Raw genomic sequence first — 20,869 nt, forward strand, 5'->3', positions numbered from 1 at the left:
ATTTATGGGAAGCAAAGAACTTAAAAGCTATTTTACCTATATTAGTTTTTGTAAGGGGGATTTCAAGGGAGATGAGGCTCTGTGACCGTGTGTTATGACAGATGGATTTTAATTTTAAAAGTGACAGGAGATAATTAGGCAGTTTTCCCATAAGGCTTTATAAACAAATAAAAGACAGTGTTTTCCCCTTCTGTCTGCTAGAGGGGACCAACCAACATTCTTGTATAAGTTACAGTAGTGGGTCCTGAAAGCGTCTCCTGTAACAAAGCGAATAGCACTATGGTAAACAGAGTCCAGGAGTTTTAAGGTAGAGGGTGCAGCATACATGTAAACAATGTCACCATAGTCAAGAACTGACAAAATTGTTGATTGCACTATATATATATATAGAATAGAGGCGACATCATCTGACCAAATTAGTCACATTTAGCACAGCTGCCTGCTTTCAGAGTTTGATTGGTTGAAGATGGTGTTGTGCATCACCGCCTTTTAAAAAAGTGTAGGTTTTTTTTTATACTTAATTTCTGAGTTGTATAATGTGTTTTGTTTATTTATTTTGTCTGTTTAGTTTTGTTATGGTTTGTTTACGCATTGTTCATCTGTATTATGTACCCTCAATCAGGGCATTGCTGCAAAAGAGCCTGCTTGAAAGAAATGTGAATAAGCACTAATAGTGTTTAATCAAAAGGGATAGGGCTGTGTACATACATCTACTGATGCCTAATCTGGACACATCTTCAGTGATGTTCCTGGGATCATTGGACGTTTCGGGTCTTTCAACATCATACGCCCTCCTCCAGGTGACCCAGCCGGGGCTGATCAGACCCCAGCTTGTGTCCAGATGGCTAGCTAGCTACCATGACTCCATGGCTCCCCTCTTTTGAGCCACAGCCATCTTGAGGCTCTCTCTGCCGCATCGGTGGTACTGAGGATGGCTCTCCTCTTTCTCTCACCCTCGATGCCTAAACTACTGAAGGCTCTGGCCAAGGAACGGGCTGCAAATCCTCTGCATCCAACCTCCACAGGGAAACACCTTGCTCTCCAGCCAGCCTGCTGGCAGTCACTGACCAGTCCTGCGTACTTGGAGAGCTTCCTCTCAAAGGCTCCTTCCAAGCGATCTTCCCACGGGACTGTCAGCTCCAGCAGCACTGCTTGCTTGGTGGACTCAGACACAAGGACAATGGGGAATAGGGTAACAGGAGACACTGGATAAAATTGTTTCCAGATTTAAAAAAAAAAACTTTCTTAAAATGTTTGTCTACAGAGGAGTCAAAGATGCTTTATTTTCCCTTACAGAGTAGGAATGAAATGCCCATTATTCTTTTGACAGTTGCTTCTAAGTGTACCTGTTGACACTTATTGGCCGTGGAATATTTGGAGGATAAGGGCCCTGCATTAAAAACGGGATTTGTGTGACGTAAACACTGGACCCTGATAAACCAGAGAAGACCTGTTCATATACTTTGACCTACACAGGCTTCCGTAGCCTACTTCCTTCTAGTAAAGAGGTGGCAAGATGGCGGCGGATCCCAATAAGACCGAAATCCTCACCATCTTTAAAAGATTGAGATCAATTGCAACTAATAAGGTAATGTACTATGGATTTGTTTGTCAACAATGTGTGTTTCCCGTGTATACAAACGTCCATGTATAGACTTTTTGTTTTGTTTATCTGTATAGTATGAAGGTAGTTTAACAAGCCGGTTACGTTAGCTAGCTACGCTATGTGACTGGGCCTTAAGTCGTCCGATGTTGGCGATAGCTCAGGTAGATAGTTAGCCAGTTGGCTAACCTGAAAGACTGATTTACACCGTTTATTTCAGGGCGAATAGTGGTACTTGTGTTAGCTAGCTAGCAAGGTTAGCTTCCTCCGTGTCTGGGAGAATGCCAATGCTATGCCAGAGCCACGTATGCTTTCCTTAAGTAAAGCCTGTATTGTTAGCCAACGGTACTTAGCGATAGCTAACTAGAGTTAGTAAGACAGCGGGGTTTGTTCTCTAGATACATATTCATCGAAATGTCACAACGTTGTAATCTAACGTACACACTGTAAATAACGTATTATTTACAACCCAGAAATGTGTCATCCCAGCGTTTGTAGATAACGTTAGATGCCAGTGTAACGTTAGCCACTATATGTGGCTTGATTCATGGTGTCTTCATGTGTCAGTAATGATCACTCATGTTTGCATAGGAAACAATCTAAAGTTTGTTTGTCATCTTAATTGGAATTCCTCCTATTTCCTCATAAAATGCTAGCTAACGTTACCTCAGTAAGCGTATGGACGGTGACGTTAACTGAATCGTTAAGTGTTTTTTCCTAAGGTTAAATTGGGTAGTTAACGTTAAGTAACACAGATTAAAACTATTGTTGACATTTTTAATTTAACCACAGCTAACTAACTTCACCGGCAAAACACGAAAAAGCGTCTAAAGTGTGCGTACGCGGTGGCTAGCATTGACACTGGGATGCCAACGTTAACTGTACATTTGTCTCTAGGCTAAATATATTAACAATGTGTCACAAATCTGTTGATTGGCTTAATTGTGCTTTCCCCACGGGACTGATTTGTGATAACATAAATGTTAGCGGGCTACACAATCACGAGCTTACATTAAAATGGTTGTTGACTAGCTATTTAGCAAAGTTGCATCGTCTCATGTGTTATGTAAGCTAGCTAGTGCAACGTTGACATAGCGTAATGGTCTTCTGTTTACACTTTGCGAAATCGCCTTAAGATTTGATTCTTCCCAATAGGCAAACTCAATTTTGTGATTGTCGTAAGTAAATAATAACAAGTTTGAGAGGACAGTTGTCGAGAAATAGCTTGTATAACTTTGGGTGTAAGTTACGTTGTAGCATAAGCAAATATATATTAACTGTTTTTGTACCACTGTCTAAGTTTTTGTGTCTCTTGTAATTGTACTCAGGCCTGTTTTGATTGTGCTGCTAAAAACCCAAGTTGGGCAAGTATTACATATGGAGTGTTCCTTTGCATTGACTGCTCTGGCATCCACCGGTCATTAGGAGTCCATCTCAGCTTCATAAGGTACTGCTGCCCTTAGGTTGAACGTCACGTGCACTAGTAATTTTAGTGTTTTCATTTTCCAATTCCAATTGATCATGATCAAGACAAAAGCTCAATATCCTTAAAAGTGGTTGGATTGTGAATTTCAGATCCACTGAACTGGACTCCAACTGGAACTGGTTTCAGCTACGATGTATGCAGGTTGGAGGAAATGCCAATGCTGTGAGTATTCACACGTCTTTGTTTCAGACCCCTCTGGACTTATATAATAAACTTTACTATCTACTGGGCCATTATTGTTTGCATGGTCACTTTGTTCACGCTGAATTATATTAATGTTTTTGGGCGCAGAACGCTTTTTTCCGCCAACAAGGCAGCACCACTAATGACACCAATGCCAAGTACAACAGCCGTGCCGCACAGTTGTATCGAGAGAAGGTTCGTCAGCTGTCCAATGCTGCACTCTCAAAATATGGCAGTGAGGTAAGAGTCCGATCCCAGCCTGTTCCCAACATCTAGTAACTTGGTAGCATCAAAATGCATTTTGCTTGCTCAGTTTTTCAGACACACACAGTTTTTCAGTTTTTAAGCTGTGAGAGTTGAATACATAAAGGACACAACAATTTAACCCATTTTATCTGAACAAATGTGGATACATTTGTTGAAACCTGAGCAGACAGTTATATTTTAGAACTCTCTTGCTATATTGGTAACACTGTTACTCTATTTGCCCAACGATTAACTGCACCGTATATAAACTGAACTACAGTATTTTATGCAACAGGAAACAAAAAGCCCTATGTATTGACCGCGGTTTATTCAGTGTTACATCATCGTGTCACATAAAGCTAAATGTAATGTAGTTGTGGTGAAGGCTACTAGCCATTTAAATGTTGTACGACGCAGGGATGGACATTTCAAGCAAAAACACTACACCCCCTGCCGATACACACACGTACCTCATGCCCACTCACAGTGAAAATCATTCATTGAGCGTTTTATTTAGTGTGATGGTGTCATGGGGGATGGATGCTAAATGTCGAATCGTTCATCGATACAGTGACGACCCAGTACCATAAACGGTAATCTTCTGACATACTTGCAGTGGAAATCGCAACCACTAAACCATTTGCTTGAAATGATAGCTAGTTTTCTAGCTGACGTTACAGTCTTCTCAATTTAAAATTATGAAAGGAAAAGGTAGAAACCCTCAGGGTGCCTGTGCAGCTTCATGTTAACAGGAGTTCATATTCACACGTATTGATGGGTTCATATTAACACAGGCTAGCAGCTGCCAACTGTTAAGATGGTTCCCTAAGCTAGAGATAACTAGGATGGTTAAAAAGCTATGATGGGGGAGAAACCCTCTGGATCCCTGTGCTACTTTGTATTAATACAAATTAATATATACTTCACATTTAAAATCAGTTCATATTACACATGTTATCAATGATCAACTGTTAAGATGGTTCCCTAAGCTAGAGAGAGTGAGGATGGTTAATTGCCGGGTTTAACTGGCAGGACACCTCACATTTATTACAAATCTTCCCGGGGTTTGCCCTCCGTAGCAACCTGTTAAATACTGATGGGATTGGGAGTACACAGCACCTGTTACTTTATCGTTATGGAAGAGTGAGAATGAAAGTTTCTTATCTATCCATTGTTGTTTTTATCTACTACATTAATGGGATTTGAATGTGAAAGAGGGGGAGAAAGAGAGCAAGCGAGAGACTCATTCGTGCTTTATACTTATAACTAATACCGGGCAAAAAAATAAATAAATCAATTTCCATGTATAGGCCGCACTCACCAATTTGACAGAATTAATGTATAAACTGCGGTTAGTAGTTGGGGAAGTTGCAATAATCCTGTCGCTTTGTCATTTTGATCCCATGTTCTATGAGCGACTTCCTACTAAAAGAAAATTCTATCAATACAAATTTGTTAAGTCCCAAACATACATGATTGTGCCCTTTAAGAGATGCTCCAAGTCATGGCTGACTTTGACCTTATGAGTTGTTGAACAAGGGGCAAACTTCACCTCATGTCAGTACTACATGTTAACAACTGTTTAAGTGATAACGGGTTGCATAATTATACACAGGCAGTTATTTTAGGCTTGAACCCTGAACGGCCCTGTTTGTTTTCTGAACACTTGTGGATTTCCGAGACCAGTTCATATGCAACATTCCTGTGTTTACATTTTTTGTAGCTGTGGATTGATGCATCAGGGAGCACGCAGACTCCTGCTCCTGAAAAGAAAGAGGCTGATTTCTTTGAAGAACATACTCAGGTACACACAAACACTTGAATGTGTAGGAGTAATACAGTCCTCAATGTTAAAATAGACCTTTCATAAGCACCCCAGTGGTAGCTTCAGAATAATAATGAAACTAGAAGGGTAATGCTTTGGGTTGTGTTTTGCAGTAAAGACAGTCTGTAAATTTGTATTTGTTTGTTGCAGCCTACAAATACCTGGGAAATGGCCTCTCCTACATTGTCAGAGCAGAATGGAGCCGACATAGTCAGCTCCTCATTGGACCAAGAGAGCTGTAAAGAACCAGAAAGAACCAATCTCCGTAAGTCGAGCAGCCCTTTATCATTTATTACAATATAGAGAGCCATTCAATCAAGCGTGAGGAATCAGCTTTTTTAAATTATTATTTGTATTTATTTATTTTTTATTTCTTTAAAGAACCAGACGTTGGTCCAAGCATTGATGGTCTAACAGATCTCAAAGCAACTATGGGTAAGTGTTTTCATCTAGTCCTGGAACAAAGCACAAAATGAAGGTAATTAAAAGAATGGAAGGTTATTGTTTGAACAAAACTAGAGACTGTAAAGAGATATTGACTTGCTGCAGATGTATGGCAAGCTCCACATGTATAGATCCAGTATAGGAAAGTCTGAAGACCAGTCCACATTCATCTAACGAGACAAGACACAACAGTTAAAAATGATCTAGAACAGTAGATTGATAAATGTGACACCTGCTTTTAGAATGTCGGATGCTGCGGGTTGGAGATTTAAGAAAAACATGTTCAGTTGTATGACCCCAGTCTGAATGTCCCTAAGGAAATGTAGACTTATTTCTCTAGTCTTTGTCTTGGGGTGAATTCAAGGCGTTATGTGATATGGTCACCTGATAAAATCACTTGTGTTGTCTTGTCTCATGGATGGATGAAGGTGAATTGGCCTTTATGGATCGGCAGTGTACGCTTGTTTTACCCGGTCATGTACTTCCATTCTCCATACATACTGACAGATGCTGTCTTCAGCTGACAACTGTGTATATAAATATATATCAGCACTTGGTCTGGGCTATCTCCATACTGAATCCCTTTAAGAGAAGAGACCTTTGATCAACTCAAGTAGTCATTGAGTCTCAATAACACAGATTCCCAACTCACTAGTTCACATAAGTATAATTGGTTGTCTTGTTTTACCATGTAGATGACTCTATGCGTTTGACGTCTGATGAGCCACACCAGTCCAAAGGTGATTGAAATATCTGAGCCTGTTATTGCAGCTCATTGGCTGGCCAGATATCAGTGGCATGGCTCTGCTCTTGACTGACACTACACCTGAGTGCTACCTGCCTGCTTTGACCCACAGTTCCTGGCCCGTACTAAATAAACATCCTTGCATATAGGCCCTAATCAAAGTGCTTGATGCCCATTGAGGTTCAGTGGGTCTCCCTTTTTGATGCTGAATTCCTTGTGTAGATAGGAATGTAACTTTGCATAATGTAACTACCCTATACAAACATGGGGCAAAGTCAATGAGTGCTGTGTCTCAGCGCTGTGTGTCAGTTGTGTTGTGTATTTATGTGATGTGTTGAAAGACTTTACCTGATTGATGACACCTGTTTGACTTGTCTGACAACCTGTCATGAGTAGTCCTGTGAAGTGAACCTCTATAATACTTTAGCCATGACGTGGTTTGGAGCAAAGAGCAAATATGCGATGAATGCGTACAAGGTTTCCCTCTAGGCATTTTGAAGAGAAAATTACCTTTTAGTTTAGGGTGAGGTACACAATTACAGAGGGTGTGTTTTTGTTGTTGTTGTAATATATTTTATTATTATTATTGGGGAAAAAAAATTACATACAGAGGTAAAATCATCCATCCTTTTTTTTTATATATACAGAGTTAAAGCCATCCATCATTGGAAAGAAGAAGCCCACGACAACAAAGAAGGGGGTAAGCCACAGTATTGTTCATGTCTGACAAAGCTACTATTGCACTATGCAGTCTTTTGGCCATTAGGTGTCAAGCTAACTTCGCATTAGTTGGAAAATTGCTCTTAAGCTCATAGTAAATCTGCATCAGTAGTAGAGAAGTGTATTTGCTGATCATGATAGACTAATTCTTCTGTAGACCTGTCAGTACTTATAAATTGTTGATCATTTTCTATTGGAAATAATGTTTTTGTCAGCTTGGAACCAGGAAGGGCCTTGGTGCCCAGAAGGTGAGCAGCAAGAGCTTCACAGAGGTGGAGAAACAAGCCCAGGTAGCTGAAAAACTGAGAGAGGAGCAAGTTGCTGAGACCAAGAAGCAGGCAGACGAATCCATGTAAGTAAAGCTGTCATCTTAACAGTTTTATATGTGATAAAGGTAGTACTACAAATGTTGCTAGTACAAGGTTCTTCTACAGGATGTCACATTAGTGCTCATTTGGTTCTTTTTGGCTGCTAGGCCAAACTGATCACGTGACCGTATTGTGCTGGATTGTGCCAGTACAGACAAATGCTCACAGATAGTTTCTTTTTTTCCATCTTAAGTAAAGCAGGACTATTAACCTAGAGATTTCAAAACAACTGTGCGAACAGAATTACTGAGGGAGGGAGTGATTTGTTCAGTGTTTAACATGTTGAATGTTATTTGTTGAATGAGTCAATGAGGCAACTATGCCCACACTGTTGATTGTCACTGTCCTCTAGACCAGCCCTGCTGTGCTGCCTAACCATGCAGAGGAAATCCTCTTGGTTATGGGCTGAACAATACTTTGGAAATGCCAGTGTGTAATACCCAAACACTGTGCGTAGTTAATTTGATGTTGAGCAATAGAGCCGTTTGCACTTTTAAAGAATGTTCTGACTCATCCCCATTCATCTCTGCAGTGTGGCCTCCATGCGCTTGGCCTACAAGGAGCTGGAGATTGACAGGAAAATGGAGGAGAAGAAAATCCAAAGCATGGGAGGAAAGAAGAAGGAGCAGGCGGAAAGGCTGGGCATGGGCTTTGGCCACAGAAGGTAGCAGCATACGGGCCGCCCTCCACACAATATGCCAAAAACCTTCTTGTCTATGAGAATATGTGACTGATAAAAAAAAAAAAAAACATCCTCTTCTCTTTTGTGTTGTCCAGCGCGGTGTCCCATTCTGTGATGTCGGACATGCAGGTGATCGAGCAGGAGACCCCGGTTGGAGCAAAGTCCTCTCCACGTTCCAAGCTTGACATGTTTGATGAGCCAGGGTTCACCTCTGGACCTCCCAAGTACGCCTGAAAAACCTGAGTAGATGTTCAGACTAAGAAGGTATTCAGAAACTAGCTCACATGCTAATGTAATCAATTGTTGTGTGCCCTAAGATACAAAGACAACCCCTTCACTGCGGGCGATTCATTCGCCTCACGGTGGGACTCGGACACAGCCTCCTCTTTCACCTCTTCCTGGGCTCTAGAGAAGGAGGAGCCAAAAGAGAGTGAAGTCACCATATCCAGCATCCAACCTATCGGAGAGAGGTTTGTCCATGACATTTACATCACTTATATTCATTTACACTTTTATCCTCAGCTGCTTATATTACAGGTAGGGAATAATTGGTCTCTATGTGGGGAAAATCAAACCTTGGTGGGGTGCACACCTTGCTCCTTACCAACAGTGAATTTTGTGAGACTTGAAAGCTTGAGAACCCTTAATATCCTGCACATTGCCTCATTGCCAGGTTGCCCAGTAGACGAAAGCCTGAGGCAGCTGCCCCAGTGGCAGAATCCAGTGAGGCCCGGGAGAAGTTTGCCAATGCCAAGGCCATCTCCTCTGACATGTTCTTCGGACGGGAGGCCAATGCTGAGGTTTGTCCAAGATGTTTGCTGTTATGAAACGATTTGGGTCTCCTGCAGATTAAAGGTGGTTTTATTTTCCTAATGTGTAAAATCTATCTCTTTCAGTATGAAGTCAAAACACGGCTGGAAGGCATGTCCAGCAGCACCTCCATCAGCTCGGCTGAGCTGTTTGGGGACGGGAGTACCCGTCCAGCTGGTGAGCCAGATTCATGGGATTTGTGGTAGCCTTCTGTGTAGCATAGCGATGCCCACAGGACCAACGTACGTGTGTGTGTGTGTGTGTGTGTGTGTGTGTGTGTGTGTGTGTGTGTGTGTGTGTGTGTGTGTGTGTGTGTGTGTGTGTGTGTGTGTGTGTGTGTGTGTGTGTGTGTGTGTGTGTCCTCAGCAGGTGCAGCAGGCTTTGACAGTGTGCTCCCCTCTGGACCTGACATTGCCCAGTTTAAACAGGGTGTAAAGACTGTTGCTGGAAAGATGGCTGTTCTGGCCAATGGAGTCATGAACACCATACAGGTGAGACGGGATCGTCGATCATCTTTGTGATTGTGTCAATCTTTTTGGGTCCGAAGTTTTACTAGGGACCGATTTCGATCGTTAATTGTCATTAGTAAAAGTTCGGACCCTAAAAGATGGGGGAAAAAGGGCACAGGTTGAAGAATCTCGAATTTTCCCTTTAAGGTCCTCTTATGCTAAAGGTTCTTAATATTAAAGCCGACTCTTTTAAGGTAGAGACAAGGAAACCCTTGGAGAGTGCCATACTTGAAATCATGTTCAAGCAACTCAATTCTGTGATTTTTATTGCAGGATCGTTACGGAGCCTACTGAACCCCCCCCCCCCCCTCCCCAAGAGCTGAAAGGAGAGAGAACTTCTGCTGAAGGCCCCACGATGCTGTCATTCAGACAGAGGGAGCGAGAGCCATTAAAGAGTAACAGGCATGGGATGACTATTTCTTCCCCCCAGTCTGCCTATCCTGACCTGTAGACATTAACAGACATTCAGACAGTATTTTCCTTTCTCTTGGAGACTTTATTTTGCAGCAAGAAGCACTGTAAGGTGGGAAACTTATGTTTACCAATCCGCATCCTTTAAGCTCGTGCCCCCCAACTACCCTTTTTATTTTTGGTCTCTATTTCAAACATTTTTTTTTTTTTCCTTTTTAAGTGTTCTGTAAGAAATGTATAACCAAACCTCTGTTTAGCAGCACCATGTTCTCATGGGTTTCTTTCATTGTTTTTTAAATGGTATCATGGTCTTAATGGACAGCGCAGTACTACACTATGACTCACTAGGAAAGGGAACTGCAATCCACTTTTTTGTTATTTACACATATTTATAGATTTTCCAGTTTATTTTCTGTTTGTCAATCTGCCATTTCAATGGTACGACTGACTATAATCCCAGAGTGTTGAATAGTACATCAGTGATCTTGGTAAGTGAAAAATTGCAATTATGGATTTACAGTGATCAATATTGGGGGGCAGGTCAGTAATTTAAAGAGATGCAGTATGATACCTTGCTGATGACTGGCCTCAATTGTCATTGAATGGAGAATATCTTGGGAGAATCTACTAGTGCTGACTCTTATAATTTTTTTTTTTTTTTTAAATGTACTTTGTGGTCTTTTTTCCTTCCTTCCTAGTAAGGAGGACGTTGTGTTGCTTGTTCAGGGTGAGTCCACTGTCTTGCTTCAGAGATTAGTGGGATGAAAGACATGGGGCTACATGGTCTGATGGAGAGCTTGTGTTCTGGAGATAACCTGCATTGTCATTGCAAACACACTCATTCCCCCTGGATCAGACCACTTTGTATTCATGCAACTGTAATGCTCTGTTTCTTGGAGCAACTCTTACACACACACACACACACACACACACACACATTAACATAAGTGAAAGTGAAATAATGCAGACTGAATTACTAACTAGTGTTACACCCCAGTTATTGACTGGGAGATATACTTTCTGCATCAAGCAAGCACACACATTTACAAAAACAGTTTAAATAGAAGAATACAAAATGACAATGACAAGTCCTCTGATTATTTTATGCATGTAAAATAATTACTGCTTTCAAAATGAAAGGTGTTTTTATTCTTTGCTTTCCACTAATATATCTATATTTTTCTTTGGATTCTGCCTGACTGTAATGGGGAAGGAAGTATTTACGTTTTAAAGTTCTCCTAATGTTCAAGACAGACCTGCCCGTCTGTTTCTGCCACACAGATTAAAAACAAATTGACAATTCTCAGACTGCCCTTTAAAGATTTTAAATATTTATTGTAAGCTATCAAACAAAAAACAAACAAATGCAAGATTTGTGTCAATAAAGTTTGAAACCCTTCTCCACAAAATTTCACGTGTTTATTGGTAACCTGAGTAAGCATTATACACATGAGTGAAAGCAATCCACGGTATCTTAACACAACAAAGCTGTATAAAAATACAAAAACATTGAGTGGTAGCAAATTAATGAGCAGGATATTCAAGTGGTAATTCAACAGTTGGTTAAGCCAAACCTGCACTGACCTCACCATTGAGAAACAGAATAGATAGGATTATTAGGACCTGCTTTGATTTGAGTCAACTAAATGCTAATACCAAGTCAACTCTTTCATGTATCTTTTCTCTTCAGTGGAAACCTTTCATCCCCTGTTTTCTGCTCAAAGGGAGGCCAAGGCTACTTTTCTTGTTTCCATTCCACCTCTAATAGACAGCATAAGTAAGAGTGGGGATCTGAGGGGGGACTGAAGTGTAGACACAGCTGCGGGAGGCTCAGAGCTTTGGTTAGATTCTATTTCAAATTTCCGCCGGTACGATGATTGAGTCGAACCCTTTCATCAGCTGGTATACGAAGTGCACAACAAACAAGGCATCACCATATAAATATATACACTATGAAATTTAAAAATCCCATAAATGTGATGGACAACTAGTCCAATCAGTGGTTTCTTGAATATAACATTGATTTTTAAAATAATTTTAATTTGATTTAAAATGTATACCTATGACCATAGATGTAGATTGTCAGCAGGACTGACTTAATTACTTTGCAAACACACCTATTATAGAAATAATAGGAATAATCCCTTCTTAATCCTTCTCTATATACATATCAACAGTCACCCGTCACTCCTTATACTTAATTTCCAACCTAGTGCAAACAAGCAATTGGCTTACTCCCCAGCACACTCAAAGACATTCATTGTAACTTCCTGACTGACTTTCTCACAACATATTACAATGGTGAAACAAATGTACAAAATCATAAACTTTCCTCAGAAATACTTTGGTCTTCAATCAGTTGATCCAGGCATAAGGATAGAAGCCATAGTCCTCCCATAATTTGCAGCGGTCAGCAGAGTGATTTTGAGCCAGAGAAAAGTTTCGGTCCAGCAGAGCGGTGCCTCTGGGATACTCTGTCCATTCTTCAGGCATTTTGCCTAAGGAGGTGAGAGAGGGAGAGTTTAAAAATCTAAATGAAAAATATCTACTTCAGGCCTGTGTGTTTTTTTAATTGAAAAACAGTTCAGTTAAAAGGTAATATGACATTCTAAATGTCAAGCTTACATTGAACCATGACATAACACTTACATATTTTACAGTGCCATCTTGCTTACCTTCTCTGGCAAAATGGAGGAAGTACTGAGTAACCACTTCCTGAAAGGCTATGTCTGATGGCGCTAGGACCCCTAGAGAATCTTTCAGTCCACCGAAAAATGCCAAGCTGTCCAACATATGAAAAGAGAAACGGGCGTGGAAGGGAAAACCAGAAATGTTGGCTTGTTGAGATGGCGTGTAGGTCACCAGGTAGCGATACACAGGACTCTTCAGTGTCTCTATAAACCCAAAGAAGTATGAATTAATTTATTGAGTTATGCTCCTTTTCTGTTCTTGATACCTCAAGTGTATGCTTTGAATCGTTGACATTTTAATTAACATATTAACATTAATTTGGCATCTATTTTGTAGTTAGTGACTGCTCCATGTACCTGCGGCCCTCTTGGTTATGTCATTATTAGGACAGGTGACCCTCATGTCTGACACCATGGTGGTGTATAGCCTCTCAGGACAGCGGTCTGAGGTGGGGCAATGAGCAGAGCTGGGGTATAGGTTGAGGGCCTGGGCAGAGATGTTTTCTCCAAATGGGGTCAATTTCTCTAGAAGAGCAACAACAACACACAAATACACAGAGGCATGAAGCAATAAGGACTCTTTGGGACTGACCGCAATCTGACTTTGATGAGGAGCATTGATATCAATGAGGAATGCTGGCAGGTCACAGTATACTGAAGATCAGTGTGTGCAACTGAAGTAGTACAGCACTTACGTGTCACATGCCACCTGTAATCTCCCCATGTCCACATACTGATGTTATCATAAGGAGGGCTGTGTTGAAGGAGACAACAGCATTATCAGATTTTTCAGGAATCCTGACAACAAATTATAGGTTAACAGACAACTATAGGTGAAGCACGTTTCTGCAAAGGTACCTGAAATCTGTCTCCTGCTCTGTAGTCCCAACCAGAAAGGGAACATCATTGAAGCCACTGCCACTCTGCCAAATCTTGAAGGGAGGGGCAGTTATGACGTGACCATCCACAACTGCAACTGGACCAATGAAATTCCCTTTGACTGGAAGATCTGTTAACTCGTCAGCTGCCCAGGATGGGTACTCCTGCCATGGGATAGCCTACATGAAAAGGTTACAAGAGGGTATTTCCTGTTCACAAATTGCATGTCACTTTCAAAACATCAGCCTTATTAAAAAGCCATACAGGTCAGATTGATGGAAATATTATATTAGTAAATTATATGTTGTCTGAAGTAGAGAGCTTATTTCATGCTACTGATTAGAAACAGCAACACATTTCCATGTGACCCATGTCAACAGGAGTTCTACTTGATAACACAGACTGCACTGCAAGTTTACCTGGGAATGGTTAATGTTCAACACTTAAAAAAAACAGCTTCCATACAATTTGTATGTGTACTAGTGTTATTTTAAGTTCTAGATACTGTCATTAGAATTCAATCAGATCAACATTCATGAGTGAGACTAATTTCTCAACGTTCTCACCTTGAGAATCTGACTTATAGTTAATCCTCTCAGACAGTCTGCATCTTTGCATCCTGTCTTCGTCAGGAACTCCAAGTTGTCCTTTTCTGCTGACTCCAGTGGGGCATTAAGCACATATGAGCCACTCATGTCAATTGCACGATGGAAGAGGCCCTTAGCTGACGGTGACACCATAAGAGCCCACACCGAAGTGCCACCTATCGGCATTGCAGCCAGGATGGTAAAAGATTTGTCATTAAAAAGTCATAAGAACTCTAGCCATACATACCTTCGTAGCATGTAAATATTCTGCAGTTAATGTATTGTCTTAAAAATCTGTGCATTTTTTAACCTGAGCTTTGGCCAAATATGGTGACTTTCCCTGGGTCTCCTCCAAACACGTGAATGTTTCTTTGAACCCATTTCAGTGCTGCAATCTGATCCATGAAGCCGTAGTTCCCTGTGACAGTATGAAAGCACTCAGTCAGAGAACACAAAAACCTGATAATGAGAATGTCTAGGAGGAGTAAAAGAAGCCCTTATCAGACATATTTTTCCGCAGAGTGTCTAAATATTGACCATGATTTAGTGATTGGCAGTTGTTTCATATCTTATACAGACTGATATGTTATTTGTTAGATAGGAGCATGAATGAAAAGGTTAGAAGACACTTTTACTTAGATGTACAGACTCCTCAAAAGAAGCTCTGTGGTCGATTATTCAGTCTGCAACTGGTTGGATGGTTATGGAGAGGCATCATAAGCCACAATTGACTAACCTGAAGTGTTGTAGGGGGAGCCTTCTCTGAGCATCTCAAGGGCCATGAAGCCAAACGCATTGAGTCTGTAGTTCAAACTCACATAAACAGCTTGCGTTCGGGCAGCTAGCTCCTCTGTGGGAGAGTAGCCTTTCTCCTGACCACTTAGCATGTGCAGGTATCCACCATGAATCCACACCATGACAGGCAGAGGGGTAGGTGGGGTGAGACTGGGTGTCCACACACTCAAGTGGAGGCAGTCCTCCTGCCCCATGACCTGACCTTCCTTGTTCAGAGGCCTCACCTGGGCGCAGAAACTACGGAAACGTGTGGCATCTTTGACCCCACTCCAACATAAGCCCTCCTCTTGGAGGTCAGCCGGTGGTTGCCAACGCCTTTTGCCAAGTGGTGGTGCTGCATATGGGATGCCTTTAAAAGAGAAAGCTTCATCCTTCCAACGCCCACGCAGCCAGCCGCACTCTGTATTCACCTCTACCAGGCCACGGGGTAAAGTCTGGGCCAAATAGGCTAGGTAGCCAGCCAATGTGAGCAGAAAGGCTACTCCAAGTGTGATCAGGAACATGCATTTTCGTGAGACTACAAGGAAAGGGCTGACATAGTGCCTTCTACAGTACTGGATCTCCTCTTCTCCCTCTTCCTGTACCAGATAACGGTACTCATTCCCCTCTGGAACTTCAAATACGTCTTCACTCATCTTCACTCTATGATAATACAGTTTGTAAAATGGAAATAGAATGGAAATGTGACTAGTTTGGCAAAGAAATGGGGATTTTTTTTCTGATACGCTAGGAAGAAAACAAATTCACAGCAGGACGAAGCTAAAACGGAAATGTAGTCTGTAGGCTACTGTTACATTTTCCTCTATCCTGTTACTTCCACAGAGGAGACATAAAGATGTACAAACTATGTAGTTTACATTTATATGTATTCATATTTTACCCATCGCTAAATATAGGCACAGTTTCAAGCAATGAAAAATACTTCACAGAAATTCGCGAACCAGCTAGCTAGAAGGGAAGGCATATGCAGGACTGAGATAAAGTTGCACCATAGTTCGCAGGATTGAGGTGAATGTGTGGTAAATTGGAAAGTAGCACAAAAAAAAACAAAACTGTAATGACTACAATAATACTAAATGAGTAACAAATTAATCCCTCAGAAATATGGGTTACTCACCATATAATTTCGTCAAATATCACATGAAAACAGCATATCAGTTATGTCAACAACATTCCCTTAGAAAAATGTCTGACCTGCGTAGTAGCCTACTTGGGAAATAATTTAAAGGCACACCACTTCTGTGAAACTTTGTCTATTACACAACCACGCATTTTTTATGCATGACCGCAAAGTAATGTTACAAGAAATAGACATGTTTATTGCTGGGATCGATGTTAGAACCAACAAATTTGACATTGGTATAAAATTGCGGATGCCTCCTATATTTCAGGGGGATTTTTAATAATAATGTTCAAATTTGTCCTTCTAATGTTTACAGAACAGCTGATTCCTTAACCATAAAAGGTAAGAACAGGAGATTCACGATTTGGTTTAGTATACTTTGAGTAAATACTGACAGTTAAATGTACTTCCTAGCATGTCTTTATTTCATTTTTCATAAACCTCCCATCTTACATAATGATGCTGTTTTAGTGCTTGGCTATTTATTTCATATTTACACAGGAGACAGTAGAAACAGAGACAAGACAGTGGAATTCAGTTAATTTGATGCATTCACAGGGCAATGACAATTAAAGCCATCTTTCCAGGTGAAAGTACTCACACTGAGATGATGTGAACAACAAGGTACCATAAAATAAGGCCAGAAAGGGTAAACAGAGTGATTAGTTCATTCAAAATTACAAGATTTATTAATAATTAGCTTTTTTTAATTTGTATCGATACAGACATTTTAATCTAATGTCCGTGATTATGATTCGTTTTGTAGATAAATCTGTTGCAGGACAATTATAAAATACATTCACATTTTGCACTGGTAAACTGTTTAAAAAAAACATAATTAAATCAGAAGCAAATGTTAGGGACGATCATCCTATGTGACCAAACAAACACATACAATAATGTGTCTGCTTTATGCACTCATCCCCACAGGTGCTTTGATTTGTTTTTGTATACTTTGAGTAAATACTGACTGAAGTTAAATGTACTTCCTAAGTAGCATATCTTTATTTCATTTTTGATAAACCTCCCTTCTTACATAATGATGCTGTTTTAGTGCTTGGCTATTTATTTCATATTTACACAGGAGACAGTAGAAACAGAGACAAGACAGTGGAATTCAGTTAATTTGATGCATTCACAGGGCAATGACAATTAAAGCCATCTTTCCAGGTGAAAGTACTCACACTGAGATGATGTGAACAACAAGGTACCACAAAATAAGGCCAGAAAGGGTAAACAGAGTGATTAGTTCATTCAAAATGACAAGATTTATTAATAATTAGCTATTTTTAATTTGTATCGATACAGACATTTTAATCCAATGTCCGTGATTATGATTCGTTTTGTAGATAAATCTGTTGCAGGACAATTATAAAATACATTCACATTTTGCACTGGTAAACTGTTTAAAAAAACATAATTAAATCAGAAGCAAATGTTAGGGACCATCATCCTGTGTGACCAAACAAACACATAAAAGAATGTGCCTGCTTTATGCACTCATCCCCACACAGGTGCTTTGAAAAAGCCAACGCCTACATCCTACACTCATTGGAGAGTCCATAGAGAAAGAAACAAACGATGATCTGGCACAGGTACTGTGTGGTGATGGAGACTTTGTGTGTCTCAGCAGCAATCTGCTTAGGGCTATCCCAGTCCATATGTGAGCAGGCCTTCATCTCCACTACCTTCAGCCCCAGTTGTAAAAATAGATCTTCTGCCAAGTGGGAAGGTAGTCTATCAGAGGACCTGTTCGGGGAAAATTGGACATAAGAAGCAGTTGTGTGCATGGCAATATGACATCTCTTTCTGCAGGGCTATGTTTTACTTACGTGTAATCAGACCAACTCCAGGAATATAATCTGCCAGAAATCTCAGCAAAAATAAAATCTTCGTCCTGTAAAATGACAGAATGCTCAACATATTACTTCTACTACCAATGAATCCCATGTATATAGCCTTCTGCATTCACATGGTAACTTTACAAAACAATGGAGAGAGACATAATAACAGACATCTCTCCCTTGTACGTCGCTTTGGACAAAAGCGTCTGCTAAATGACTAAATGTAAATGTAAATGTAATAACACAAGTTGTGTTAACAGTTGCCTATGATGAACGTGCGACACGTAATTGGAGAACTTACTCTGAGTATCTGTCGTAGAATGGTGAGCGCAGCAAGTAATAGAGCAGGAGAAAAGCTCTTCTTCTCAGCTCTGCCCGTTCCCTCCGGTTCAGTGTCTTCATGTCATTTAATAAACTAAAACTGTAGACAGTCCAGCCATTAGCACATAACCAGTGTATAAAAGTTATGCAGAACAAATTACTTTTAAAACCTCACCTCGTTATCTCTAGAATTCCAGAGATGAGCCATGGCTTCCATGAGCGTCTGCCGCACGCTCCCAGGCAGAGCACTGAGACAGACAGCATTAAGGACAAATAGGAAATCTCAGAAAGTCACATACGGAGACAGAGGACAAATAAGGACAACAACATACTCTCAGCCACCAAAGGGAACAAGAAAATAACTTTCATTCAAATGAATGGAATGGATGCTTGGCTATTTATAGTAGGGCAGGATACAGTGCACTAGTGGCCGTCCGATGTACAGGGTCTCTGCTAGACTCTGCTGCAGACCTAGAGGGGTGGGCCTGGGGTTCAGCTCCTCCTTCACTTGGCAGCTCATCCACTCTTTCTGAGGAGCTCCCCATACACGAGCATGCATAGGCGGAGCTGAGGGGACGGGTAGGGATGGTGAAGGGAATGATTAAATTGTCACAGAAAAAAAAGTTGTTATGGTGAAATAAGTTGCTGGGAATGCATGAAATAAGATGTGCATTATTTTGAGAAGGAAAAGGAATTAAACGTAATTAATGTAGTCAAACTCAATGGGAATGAGATCTTACTCGTACTTAATGTCCGGATCACTCGCCCAGTACGCTGACCCACATAGAATTGATCATTCCCAAAGTCCTCTTCATCATCTTCTTCTTCTATGAATGGATGATGACATTTGTTACTGTATCAGTACAATTTATATCCAATGACAGTAGCCAATTAAGTCAAAAACATAATCCTGTTTGCCTACCAACCTCTTTTGCACAAGTCTGAGTCTCTGTCCAAAGGAATAATGGGAGGCGATGTCTGTATTCCTGATTTATACCAGAACATTAACAGGAAGCGTAAGATAGCTCTGAAATGTAGGGAGGTAAAAACAGACATTCATGGAACAAACCGGACACTGTTGCAAAGATGTTTTGTTACTTTCACTGCAGTGTCCTTACTTGGCGATTTGAATGAGAACAATGACCAGCCAGCGCCCCCCTTCTCCCCAGAGTTTGGTGGCACCCATCTCCGTGAAGACCTCCACATACTCAAGAACCGACAGCCAGGTCAGGAGCCGTCGTTGAGATAGGGACTGAAGTATTATAATAAATATTTTAGGCTAACATCCATGGTCAAATTAAAATGCAGAGTGAAAGAGACTGTATCTAAACACTCTGTTTCCTAATGCTTTATATTAGAGTTGATCATGTGTTTCAGCCATTTTGAACATTTGCTTACATAGAATAAACATGAATGATATAATGCCTATAAATATTGTACCCCGGCCCAGTTTTTTACCTTTTACAATTTACAGAATTTCAGAAATTCATGAGAGTTTCTTATCAACGTAAGAGTCTGAATGAAATCGAGTCTCACTTCATGCATCACTTCTCATAGAACAATTAACCTTCAACCTACTAACTCACCATAGGCAAATTTCGGCATAGTCCCTTTCTCAGAATTCCATCATTCAGTAGAACTAACAGGTTGGATGCAGAGTACACTGGGAACAAATATGGTGGCATTAATAATATTGATGGTTACACAAACAAATGCATCAGGTTGCATCATGATTGTGTAAGCAAATCTTTTAATCATGCTCTTTTACAATGCACAACGGAATCCTTGCAGAAATGGACTAGTGACCTTACCTAACTCTGATAGCTCATGGGAGTCTGCAAACCGCCCTGCAATGGCAAAGAAAGATTTACAACTAAGTCACTCGATCTAGAACCCACAGAGCTACAACGTCACCCTGAAAGGAGACAGTTATTTCCCATCTTTTATGCTACAGTACTTGAAGATATACTTCAAGTTCGATGATAAAACATCCAAATTATATGATTAGATAAAGTAGTCACCTAAAAACACATTCTTTGTAATGACACAAGACATATTTAAAATGGGCCAACAAGCATCATGTAAACAGAAACATTTAACTTCTAAACTTCTTTCTCACTAACCTGCAATCAGGTAAGACAGTGTTCGAACTGTGCTTTCCAGTTTCGCAGTGGCGGCAGGGTTCTTAGTGACATATTGTTGGTACCGTTCATAAAGACGGATCAGCTTGTCCAAATATAGTCTAGACATTTTGCTAACGACTTGCTTACTTATTCTCTAGTCATGATATAATCCATTTGAAAAAATCGCACACACGAAACCCAGCAACGTCAATTGTACTTCCTTGAGAATATACCCTTCCTGTGACTCTAGAAGTGCTTCCGGATTCTGTACAACAAGTCCATGCGTTTTGAAGTTCCACCACCAGAGGCGGTCTAGCTACGCTCTACCGATGAAGCAGATCTCCATCTCCCTCCTCTTCGGCGAACACTCTCAAATCCATGGAGGCACAGAACGATGGATTATTGCGGTTCAATAATGAATTCAGTGATAACAACACAAAACAGAAAAGCACAAAATGCATAGAGGAAAATATAG

At 40.6% G+C, this 20,869-nt stretch overlaps 3 protein-coding genes across 9 annotated transcripts; 1 reads left to right on the plus strand and 2 right to left on the minus strand.

The window, feature by feature from the left end:
• Positions 1-1,472: 1,472 nt before the first annotated feature.
• Positions 1,473-11,441, plus strand: arfgap2 (ADP-ribosylation factor GTPase activating protein 2). 4 transcript variants are annotated; one of them, XM_012830693.3, is made up of 17 exons: positions 1,473-1,588; positions 2,932-3,050; positions 3,179-3,251; positions 3,381-3,512; positions 5,242-5,322; positions 5,494-5,608; positions 5,725-5,778; positions 6,483-6,527; positions 7,180-7,232; positions 7,468-7,604; positions 8,153-8,284; positions 8,398-8,526; positions 8,620-8,772; positions 8,976-9,102; positions 9,199-9,289; positions 9,479-9,603; positions 9,895-11,441. In XM_012830693.3, exons 1-17 carry the CDS (start codon positions 1,517-1,519, stop codon positions 9,913-9,915), a joined length of 1,659 nt encoding a protein of 552 aa, XP_012686147.2. In that variant the 5' UTR covers positions 1,473-1,516; the 3' UTR covers positions 9,916-11,441. The 4 variants fall into 4 exon arrangements, with proteins under 4 accessions (XP_012686147.2, XP_012686149.2, XP_012686150.2 ...); XM_012830695.3 differs by having other exon boundaries at positions 9,482-9,603; XM_012830696.3 differs by lacking the exon at positions 6,483-6,527.
• On the minus strand, positions 11,433-16,280 carry si:ch211-71n6.4 (para-nitrobenzyl esterase). The gene is made up of 9 exons (XM_012830681.3): positions 16,101-16,280; positions 14,925-15,625; positions 14,499-14,606; positions 14,168-14,364; positions 13,581-13,780; positions 13,418-13,476; positions 13,080-13,247; positions 12,708-12,926; positions 11,433-12,530 (listed from the first exon to the last, which is right to left on the minus strand). The coding sequence occupies exons 2-9, from the start codon at positions 15,616-15,618 to the stop codon at positions 12,388-12,390; spliced, it is 1,788 nt and encodes a 595-aa protein (XP_012686135.1). The 5' UTR covers positions 15,619-15,625; positions 16,101-16,280; the 3' UTR covers positions 11,433-12,387.
• Positions 16,281-16,513: 233 nt separating this feature from the next.
• pex16 (peroxisomal biogenesis factor 16) lies at positions 16,514-20,647 on the minus strand. Of its 4 annotated transcripts, none has more exons than XM_031569483.1 (11): positions 20,395-20,647; positions 20,083-20,118; positions 19,858-19,934; positions 19,390-19,523; positions 19,198-19,298; positions 19,018-19,101; positions 18,689-18,838; positions 18,447-18,519; positions 18,252-18,371; positions 17,939-18,003; positions 16,514-17,855 (listed from the first exon to the last, which is right to left on the minus strand). In XM_031569483.1, exons 1-11 carry the CDS (start codon positions 20,519-20,521, stop codon positions 17,797-17,799), a joined length of 1,026 nt encoding a protein of 341 aa, XP_031425343.1. In that variant the 5' UTR covers positions 20,522-20,647; the 3' UTR covers positions 16,514-17,796. The 4 variants fall into 4 exon arrangements, with proteins under 4 accessions (XP_031425343.1, XP_031425341.1, XP_031425344.1 ...); XM_031569481.1 differs by having other exon boundaries at positions 19,012-19,101; XM_031569484.2 differs by having other exon boundaries at positions 19,018-19,098; positions 20,395-20,646.
• Between the last annotated feature and the right edge of the window lie 222 nt (positions 20,648-20,869).

Source organism: Clupea harengus, chromosome 6 (assembly GCF_900700415.2).
Source record: "Clupea harengus chromosome 6, Ch_v2.0.2, whole genome shotgun sequence".
In the NCBI taxonomy this organism is placed as follows: Eukaryota; Metazoa; Chordata; class Actinopteri; order Clupeiformes; family Clupeidae; genus Clupea; species Clupea harengus.